The following is an 11,323-nucleotide window of genomic DNA, read 5'->3' on the forward strand; positions in this document are numbered from 1 at the left end:
CATACCCTAGAGACTTTTTGAAATAAATCCTGCTTATAATTTTTTAGTTAAATATATCTTTATATGCAAATGTAAAGCAAATATTTTAGCATAAATATTTTAGTAAAATATAAAAATAAAAGCACACATATAATTTATTTTTATGGAAAATATCAACATATAGTGTCAGAAGAGTTGTCATCATTTCTTTGGAAATATTACTAATTATCTTAACTGAAGTTTTAGAACATATTCTATCAGTTAAGACTCTTCATTGATGTGAACTGCTCCAACTGGCTTAAGGCAAAATAAAACTTCTACAGGCTCTTACAGCTTTGAAATCTAGGGGTAATTAAGACTATATAGGTATTGTTGGTGCTAGGGACTGAAACTATGTGAGTAGGATCTTTTCCTTCCCTAGCAGCTCCTGGGTTATATTCTCCCAGGTGGACATCTAGTAGGAAAGGTGCATGTCAACACTCTATGCAATTGCCTCTGCACCCTGGGGTGCCTGACTGGCCAAACAGATACCCATTTCTTAGCCACTCAGCATGGCTTTGGTCAGATCTGAGAACTATTTATGTCTGAAATGAGAAGCAGGCCAACCCCCACCCACAGCATATGGATAGAGTAGGGAATCAGGATATTGTTATCAGGAGTGTATATAAATACTGGGCAATAAAGAAGTTTGTGACAAATATATTGACCAAGTAAAAATACACATATATATGTATATACATATATGTATGTATGTATTTGTATGTGCACACATTTGCTTGTTTTGTATCCTGACATCAAGCAACCATTTGACAAAAAGTTCATCCTTAAACCAGTTATTTTGTCATCAAACAGACATACTAATAAAAAGACAATTTTTCACAAGATTAAAGAAGTAAAAATAGAGATGGTTTTATTTTTAATACTCAAATATGCTTAGCAATCCCTTATTCTACTTCTCTTCTTTAATGTGGAAGGGAGAGGGAGAGAGGGGGAAGTATTTTCCTTCTTTGGTGGTGGAGGTAGCTTGCCAAAGAATAGGAGGTAAGATACCTTAATGCTGGATGTACAGCAAAGTGTCTGTATGTCCCTAAGTCATTATAAGGTTCCCTTAGTCTGTCTCCATCCTCATCAGCCCCCTCTTCCATCCAGGAAATCAAAATTGAATCCATGTCCAGGGCTGGAAGGGACAAAAACCTGTTTTTATAGACAGGAAAATATGCTGGAATTTAAGTCTGAATTCTAGATTTAGAGTGTACTGCTCCAGGGAGGAAAAGCCCTCATTTGTAGCATTTGTCAATTTGCATAGTAAAAATACTCCCAATATAACAAATTTCAAGGTACCTACATGATGCTACCTTTGGGAATAGAATACAGGGATAGAATCAATTTTCATTAACAACTAAGAAATGATACACCCCACTTGACTGACCTGCTGCTGCTTCTTGCCACCATCATGGCCACCGTCACCACCTCTACTTCCACTACCTCCTCTCATGCTCACATTCTTTCGGAAATTTTCCATCATCCTGAGGATAGTATCTGCAGTGAGAGAAATTGAAAATGTTGTACTCAGAATGAGTTGCCAGTTCACCTCTGGCCAGCAGCCTCTTACCCTGGCCCAGATGCTCATTCTCCTTGAGGTCCACAGGAGTAGGTAATATGTATCAGCTTATTAGTGGTTGCTGCTCTCTCCTGCATCCATTTCTTTATTACCACCAACCCCAACAACATATTAGAAGGCACAATTTGTTCTCTTTCACAGGGAATTCTAACACAAAGATTTGATATAAAAAGGAGCTACTAAGGGGCCTCCCCGGTGGCGCAGCAGTTGAGCGCTGGGCTACAAAGCTGCCTGCAGCCTCTGCAGCGCCAGTTCAATCCCCGGCCACCAGTGAGGGTCCCACATGGCATGCAGACCTCACCTGCCATGCCCGCTGCTCCCCTCAGCAGTGTACTTCGGTCCTTCTGCCTGTTCTGTTCCCTGCTCTGGCCCTGGTGAATTCTTTCACCCTCCTGTGCTTCTGACTGTACCCAGTGCTTGTACAAATAAATAAACAAATCTTTAAAAAAAAAAAAAAAGGAGCTATTAAGACACAAAAAAGGATATGGTTAGGAACCCACAAGGATAAGATGCCCATTTTTTGAAAAGCACCAGATACACCTCAGGTACATTTGCCAACACAATCAAAATGAAGTGTTCATGGCCAAGGACAATGAATCTTTGCCCTATTTGGTAGAATATAGGCTCCTATCTCAGACTCTTAAGTTCTCTAAGGACAAAGTAGAGACCATATCTCATTCATTATTGTAACCAACACCCCAATATAAATACATTTTTAAATAAGTGTGATGTTGGCCTCAATTCCCAACAGCCTTTACCTGAATTCTGCAAATGCTGTTAATTCCCAAGCTCAATGGAACAGGTCAGCCAACAAAATACCATACAAGTAATGTTAAACATGCACCTGTTTAAAGTCATTCAGATGTATGTACTTCATTGCACTGATAATTTCTCTAAAATGAAGAGGTATAAATACTATTACATGACTATAGCCAACATATAGAAAAAAATGCTATTACTCTATTGAATATCGTTTGTATGTATTACAATGTGATATCTCCAGGTTAATTAGAATTCATGACAATCAAGAAAATATGTGGTGTCTATGGAGCTTCTTCCCCTGCTATGTAGATCTGAGCCACCGGGAAGAATAGGAAAAAAAAAAAAAAACTGAGCAGGTTATTCTCCAGCAGTCATTCAAGGTTGATGGAGGGTAGTAATGTTGCTTAACCCAGACACTTGCACTTGGTAGAAAGATATCACCCAACTTTGTATTTTACAATTCCAGCCATCCCACAATGAGACAGTGAATCATATCTGTTTGACAGTGTTACTAAAATCTAATGAATTTCTGTCTCTTCTCCTCTTCCTCTGTTCCTACACCACTCCTGAGCCCTAGGGAAGAGCTAGCATACTCAGCCTAACCAAGGGGTAGATAGTGTTATTTCCTCATGGAAGGAAAGTGGAGGAAAGTGGAGTTCAGAGAGCACAGATAAAAATGGCTTTAATACTATTCAGTCACGAGGTTTGTTTTTTTCCACTTGAGGTAGTTCATATATGGTTAATCTAATTGGTAACCAGCCGCTTGCTTATATTGCAAGAAACCCAGTGAATAATTTTTGTTATTCAGGTTTTCAGTCTGTCTTCTGGAGCACAAGATACATTCACATCACAGGAAAAATTGCCAATGTCCACTCTACATGCTTAGTTTCTTTGTTTTTATTTAATCATCCTAAGTGCTACAGTTTATTACATTTCTCTATAAGGTGACCAAGCAAACTGAAAAAAAGATTTCTGTCTGTAGCAGGACCCAATGGAGGGTATTTTTTTTTTTTTTACATACCCTCTCATTTTTACATACTTTCTGCCAGTACAGACTAAATTTGTAAGCTTCATTAGCAAGCATATTGTATTTTTATTTGTATTTAATTTACAGTCAAGGAAAATGTCAAGATGCTTTAGGAGAAAAAGAAAGGCAGCCCCTGATATCCAGGAACTGGCCTGGTACTATCAGGTCAAAATTCTATTGATGTACCCATATCTTGGTCTCTTAATAATATTCTCTAATCAAAGAAACCAGGCCTTCTTGAAAAAATGGCTGTCTCTAGGAGTTTGGAGTATCTTACAAAGCCCCCAATGACCAAAGATAGAACAATTTAAGCAACCAAAATTAACACATAGTATTGGATATAGCCCAAAATATAAATTAATGTCCATAAGTTCATACAGATACAAACAATGATGAAAGAAGGAAGGAGGGAAGGAAAATAGAGAAATTGCCCATACAAAGAATTACATTTTATTTATGTAGACATTATATATAGAGGTAGACATTCTCTCCTCAAGGAGATAGAATATAACTCTCAGTTCTCAAAAGAGTCAGTCATCTTGATGACTTGCTTCAAAAGAATACAGGGGAAAAATGAACTTTACAGTGCGAAAACCTGTCAAAGTCCACCTGAGGCATGGTTAAACATGATAAGTGGTAAGTCACATTGATAGAAAGTATTGAGACTGGTACTTTACCTTTGTAGTCTTCATCCAAAAAACCTATAACCCTTAGATAACCACAAGAAAACAACATCAGGCAAACTCGAACTGACAAACACTGTGCAATGTTTGTCATTAGCCAGTCTTGTCAAAGTCATCAAAAATAGCTTCATCTAGCCTAAGAAGACAGACTAGACATTGTAGTTTCCTCAGTGGGATCCTGGAACAGAAAAAAAGACATTAGAGAAAAAAATAGTGAAATCCAAATGAAAATCAAAATTTAGTTAATAATGCATCCATATTGGTTCATTAGTCATGACAAATGTACCATACCAATTAACATGTTAGCAAAAGGAAAAAATGGATGAGGCCTATACAAGAACTCTCTGTACTTTACTGCAAACCTGAAACCATTCTAAAATAAAAGGTTTATTTAAAGTGAAACAAAAAAGTAAGGAATTATATAGGAAGAACACAGGAACATTAGGCATTGATTCTCAATTGTCTCATTTTATCACCTCTTGGAGAAATTTTAGGGGAATAATACTATGTTTTATTGCCTTCCCTCTGCTCAGACTTAAGTTCTGTGGAAAATAACAGGCTATAAATTAAGCTAAATGAGCTTAGCATAAACCCAATTCTGAGAATCTTGATCACAATACCACAGTAAGAATTGGTAGTTTATTTTGTCTTAAATGGTCTCTTGACTGATGTAGTCAGATGATTTTGAATAGGGAGAAAAAGAAGTATGTAATGTTCCCCTATTCAACCTCTTTCTTGCCACCACATCTCTCTTTTTACTTATATTTTCGTGTCATAGAATTACTTTTGAGTTAAATTACTTCCCACTACAATGACGCTACAGGAGTTGTGATTGTTCTTCCAGTGTATCTCCCAGCTTAATGAATATTTGTTAAATGAGTGAATGATGAAAACAAAGAATATTTTTTCTACATGAAGATGACATGATTTGTGCCAAAAACTGCATGCAATTTTAATAGAACATGATATCTGAGTACCATTAAAAAGACTTTTTAATTCGAAAAGCCTCAAAAACCAGAAAGCCCATTTTGGCAGATGTCCTTATTTTAAATATTTTTAATAATCCAATGCAGCATATAAATTCCATTAGGAGAATTAGAAAACCATTTGCAATTAACTTACTTTTTGAAAGGTTAAACAATTTTATTGATTAAAATTAAAATTTCTTCATTACTGCAATAAATTTTTGACACTCATGAGTGATTGTTGACAACTGGTTGAACAAATTTTTAGGGTAAAATTACATGGTCCTCATTATTATTGATGAACATAGATGTAAACTTTCTCAACAGACTCTTAGCAAACTAAATTCAACAATATATCAAAGGGATCATACATTATAACCAATTAGGATTTTATTCCAGAGACACAAAGATGGTTCAACATCCAAAAACTAATCAATGTAATCTACCATATCAACAAAAGGAAATATAAAAATCAGATGATTGTATCATTAGTTGCAGAGAAAACATTTGATAGATTCAAGAGCATTTATGCTAAATAAATTTCAATAAAATGAGGATAAATGGCACATATAATAAAGGCCATATACAACAAACTCACAGCTAACATACTCAGTGGTGAAAGCCAAAAGCTTTTCCTCTATGATATAGTACAAGGATGTCTACTTTCACCACTACTATTCAATATTATGTTGGAATTCCTAGCAAGAGCAATTAGGCAAGAGAAAGATAAAAAAGGACTCCAAATTTGGGGGGGAAAAAGAAAATCTATCGCTATTTGCATATCACAAAATAATATATGTAAAGCCTCCCAAAGATGTCACTAAAAAACTGATTGAAATAATTGAAATAATATATCAATTTTGTAAAGTAGCAGATTACAAAATCAATTTATGAGATCAGTTGTGTTTCAATATGCAGTGAATCAGAAGAGAAAGAAATTAAGAAAACAATTTCATTCACAATAACATCAAAAAAGAAATACCTAGGAGTATTAACAAAATAGGTGAATGACCTAAATACAATGAAAACTATGAGCTTGTTCAAAGAAATAGAGGGTGCTGGGCCTCCCTTGTGGCACAAGAGGTTAAGATGCAACTATGAGGCTAGCCACAGCCACTGCAGCACAAGTTTGATCCCTGGCCAGGAAGCTACCCACATGGAGCTACCCACATGGCACAGCAGACCTCTCTTGACTCACCCACTGCTCTCCTAAGCAGTGTATTTCAATCAATCAGCCTGTTTTGTTCTCCACTCTGTCTCTGATGAATTCTCTCACCTCCCCCCACAACTCTGGCCTGTACCGCAGTTCTTGTATGCATAAATAAATTTTTTAAATCTTTTAAAAAAAAGAAAAGGGTGCAAAAAAATGGAAAGCTATTTCTTGCTCATGGATTGGAATTATTAACATTGTTAAGATGGCCATCTTACTCAAAGCAATATACAGATTAAAAGCAATCCTTATCAAGACTTCAGTGGCATTCTCCAAAGAAATAGGACAAACATTACTAAAATTCATGTGGAACCACAAAGGACCCCAAATAGCCAAAGCAATCCTGACGAAAAAGAGTTAGGAGCAGTGATATCAGAGTACCAGACTTCAAACTATACTACAAAACTATAGTAATTAAAACAGTATGGTGCTGGAACACAAACAGATGACAAAGGGAAAGGAATGGAGAGCCCAGAAATAAACCCACACATCTATGGACAGTTACTATACCACAGAAGAGTAAAAAATAAACACTAGATAAAGGAGAGTTTTTTTCAACAAATAGTGTTACAATCACATGCGAAAGTACAAAACTAGATCACTATCTCACACCTTACACAAAAATTAATTCACATTGATTAAAAACAAGTAAGACCTGAAACCATAAAATACATTGAAGAAACATAGAACATTCCACAACATTGGCTTCAGTGATGTCTTTGTGAATTTGTATCCAATAGCAAGAGAACAACAAATGAATGGGACTATATTGAACTAAAATCTTCTACAGTGAAAGAAACTATCAGTAAAACAAAGAGACACCCTATTAAAAGGTAGAAAACTTTTTACATAATACATCACAAAAGGTGTTAATATCAAGATGTATAAAGAGCTCATAAAACTCAACAAAAAAAACAATTACCCAATTTAAAAAATGGGCAGTAAAGCTGAATCAACATTTCTCAAAAAAAAAAAAATACAGATGGCCAAGAGACACATGAAAAAATGTACATCATCACTTGTCAAGGAAAATATAAATCATAACCACAATGAGTTATCTCACATCCATGAGAAATTTCCCTATCAAAAAACCCAGAAATAATTGTTGGCAAAGATTTTCAGGAAAAGGAACACTCATACACTATTAGTAGGAATGTAGACTGTTCCAGTCTCTGTGAAAAATAGTATTGATGTTTCTCAAAATATTAAAAATAGATTTACCATATGGTCCATCAATCCATTCCTATGTATATACCTTAAGAAAGAAAAAACACTAACTTGAAAGGTTATAGGCAGTCCTATGTTTATTACAGCACTATTTACTATAGCCAATTTATGGAAACCAAGTACAGAAGAGTGAATTAGAAAAATGTGCTCAATGGCATACTACTCATTAAAAAAATGAAATCTTTCTATTTGCAATAATGTGGATGTAACTGGAGGGGATAATAATAAGCAAAATAAGTTAGAAGAAAAAAAATGGTTTCAGTTAGATGTGAAATATAGAGAAACAAAAACCAAGGTTCAGACAAAATCTGTAACAAACCCTAGAAATCTGGTATTGCGACTACAAGATAGGGAGAGGGAGGAAAGAGATCAAAGTGGGGAGGGGGCACAATGGATTATGAAGGTCTGTGGGTGCCTTAGTGGTGGGTGTGGCGTGGTGACATCATCTAGGAGGTGGAATCCTACGCTGCTGAATCACATACAGTATTGTAAACCAATGTTACCTCAATAATGAATACAAAATAAAATAAAATTACATGTTTCTGCTTTATGGCATTGAACTTTTGACCTTCAATCATTTGCACAAAGATTGTAAAAAAAACAAGTGTTTTCTAAAGAAAATCATGAAACTGTGCCGCTAGATACCTTTCAGTGTGCCTGCAGGAAATGAATTAGGCATATTTTGTGGTACATCTGGTCTTTTTTTTTTTTTTTTAAGATTTATTTATTTATTTATTTATACAAGCACTGGGTATAGTCAGAAGCATGGGAGGGTGAGAGAATTCACCAGAGCCAGAGTGGGGAACAGAACAGGCAGACCAGCGAAATACACTGCTGAGGGGAGCAGCGGGTGGCAGGAGAGGTCTGCGCGCCATGTGGGACCCTCGCTGGAGGCTGGGTATTAAGCAGGCGCTGCTGAGGCTGGGGGCAGCTTTGCAGCCCAGCGCTTAACTGCTGCGCCATCAGGGGAGGCCCCATCTGGTCATTTTTTTAAAAAGAATATTAGTTGTTCCCTCAGCCAATTGATTTTCTGAGCTTAAGGATCCATTCTCAATTGACAAGATAAAATATTTTCAATGTAGGGATTCATTAGATTTATAACCTTATATTATCTACAACCTATCATTATTCAAAACTAGTTATAGAAAATATTTGTAAGAGAATACCTGAAAATTATGTAGTCCATTCATTAATATTGGGGGATCTCAACCTGGGATTCACAGATCTTCTTAATTACACACAAAATGGAGATTATGTATATGTGAAACCCTAGTAAAGATTCTATAGCCTCATCAGAATTTCAAGGTGGCTCATAACTCAAAGAATGTCAGGCCGCTTCTTTAATTCAAAATTTATGTTTTTGATCAAGTCAAACCATAAGAGAGTTGCACACTTGACCAGTATTATTTTTGCTGCTTTTAAAATTGCTTGTATTTCATAACGTTTGGGTATGCTGACATCAGCTTGCAGAGCAGGAAATCTGTCACTGTCGAGATACTTAGAAACACAGTGCTACAAACCGTGCTGTCACTAGGAAATTCTTTTTTTTTTTTTTTGCTGTCTATTTTTTTCCCATTTTTTTAATAAATAATTTTTAATTTTTTACATCATTGTTCACTTTTAAACAACATTTGCTTCCCCCCCCCACCCCCTCAGCTGTAGGATATATACACAATGGAATATTATTCAGCAATCAAAAAAAGATAAACTCATGCCATTCGCAGCAACGTGGGTGGAGCTAGAAGGAATTATGCTCAATGAAATAAGCCAGAAGGAAAAAGAAAAATATCAGATGGTTTCACTTATAGCAGGAATATAGGGGAACCAAATGGGAAAAATTTTAAGATATTATCTATTGGTTCTTAGTTCTAGGAAAGACAGGACTTCTCCTAAACATATTGTTTGGTTCTTATCAGCATTGTGAATACTGAAACTGCTCATGCATTCCTCTCTACCTTGAGAAGTAGGAAATTGAGATCAAATTTACAATTACCCTTTAGGATATAGCCTTGTGGTATAGGCATACATTTAAAAGTATTAATATAGGTTATAACTGAATATCATTAGCTTCCTATCTTCATTTCTCATCATCCCAATTTCCTCACTTACATGTTATTCCATTTTCAAGACAAAGTCAATAAAAATGAGAAAATAAAAAAATTTAGTCCTTAAAATGCATAAAAATACTTTAATATATAAGGTTTGGTGATAAAATGCACATTTAAGAAGCCACACAGCACACTACCTCAAGATTAAATATTACTTCTTGAGACAATACTAACTTTAGTTTTGGCACAGTTTAAAACTCAATATTACTAATAAGGTACCTTATAAAACTGGCTACAATTTTACTGCATTGACTGTTATATTAAAAACTATATTGCATTTGCATCATAAGTGGTCTTTTCTTAAAGATGCTTTACAAAGATGCCTTCTAAATAAAAAAAATTAACAAAGTACCTCAATAGAAATGAAAATTCAATAGCCATAAAGCAATTATACATCAACAAAAATACAACCTTCACCAATATTAAAGAATTAGAAATAATAATTTTGATAAGTGCTTCAGGAAATATTTGACCTCAGGAATACTGACAAACACTCAGGTTGGTGTCATCTTGCTTGAGGTACTTTCCATGTTCTCTCTTAAATGTAAAACTCACGTTTTGTAAAACCCAGTCCTGTAAGGTTAAAGAAGAGAGATTGTTAATATTTATTCTAATATGACTTTTAAGACTCCTGCTTCTAAGTAGGCTTATTTTTATAAAAATCAATTTCAAAAGCCTAAATACAGGTCCAATGTTCAAAAAATCTCTTCCAACAACTACAAAATCAAAAATTACAGCGTTAAATAACTTACTTATGAACTATACATGGGGGGAAAATAAGACAATTTTAATGATCTACCAAATTGTATTATATTCCAAGATCATTCAAAATCAAGTATTTATACAGAAGAACTGTAGTTTCTAGGTAAAGTAAAATAAGTAAAAGGAAAAAACCAAAGCCCATGACACGAAAAGCTAAAATAGCAATATTTGTTAATTTGGATGAACATGAAAAATTAGAGGGATTAAATATTTATTTTTTAGAGAACTAAATTGCTACTCTCTTAAGTACACATTTAGATTACCTCCTGCTATCTTCTGTGGAAAATTATACTTGGAAGGCATCACCTGTCTTCTGCCCATTCCATGAGATCTTGAAAGCAAGCAGTCTACATACAAGTTCCAGAAATCCTGAGCTATGCTTAAGAAGACATTATAATGTCTAGGTCGTTGGGATTTTTGCAAAAACAACATGAAATTCCAGAAAGCATCCACACTGTGCTCTATCTTGAGTTCCTTGAGATCTATCAATGTCAAAGAGCACGCATTCCAGCACTGGAGATCAATGTCTTCTGTGATCCCTGGGCTCACACTGGCAAGTACTCCCTTTTGAAATTCAAAATCAGCATTTATCAGGTTGATCAGCATCATACAGGCCAGTGTTAGGTAGAACCATCTTCTTGTGGCAAAACCCATATCCTACACAGAAAAAAGAAGTAATTTTTTATTAACTTATTAAAAAATTAATTCAAATAATCAATGACCTAAGCCTGGAAAATTATACATCCATGTTTTTGATGAAGCCAAACTTGCCTACTATGTATTTGTTGGTTTTCTTCTAAGTTGCTATCTCTCTGACCTACTTTTGAAAGGATATTAAAATTCCAAGTTGTTTTCCAACGTTCTGATAGTCTCCAGGAGTCACTGAAATTCAACATGTATTTATCAAGATGTGATGGGCACATTTTATCATAGACATACAGAGCTGGAAGAAACCTTTTAATAGCATATGCTGGTCCAA

The 11,323-nt window shown here is 35.1% G+C and overlaps 1 protein-coding gene across 1 annotated transcript; it reads right to left on the reverse strand.

Annotated features, from left to right (window-relative positions):
• Positions 1 to 10,120: 10,120 nt before the first annotated feature.
• Positions 10,121 to 10,998, reverse strand: FAM237B (family with sequence similarity 237 member B; the record flags this gene model as incomplete). The annotated part of the gene is made up of 2 exons (XM_084229815.1): positions 10,121 to 10,155; positions 10,608 to 10,998. The coding sequence occupies 2 exons, from the start codon at positions 10,996 to 10,998 to the stop codon at positions 10,121 to 10,123; spliced, it is 426 nt and encodes a 141-aa protein (XP_084085941.1).
• Positions 10,999 to 11,323: the final 325 nt, after the last annotated feature.

Source organism: Talpa europaea (assembly GCF_964194135.1).
Source record: "Talpa europaea genome assembly, chromosome: 3".
NCBI classification, from domain to species: domain Eukaryota; kingdom Metazoa; phylum Chordata; class Mammalia; order Eulipotyphla; family Talpidae; genus Talpa; species Talpa europaea.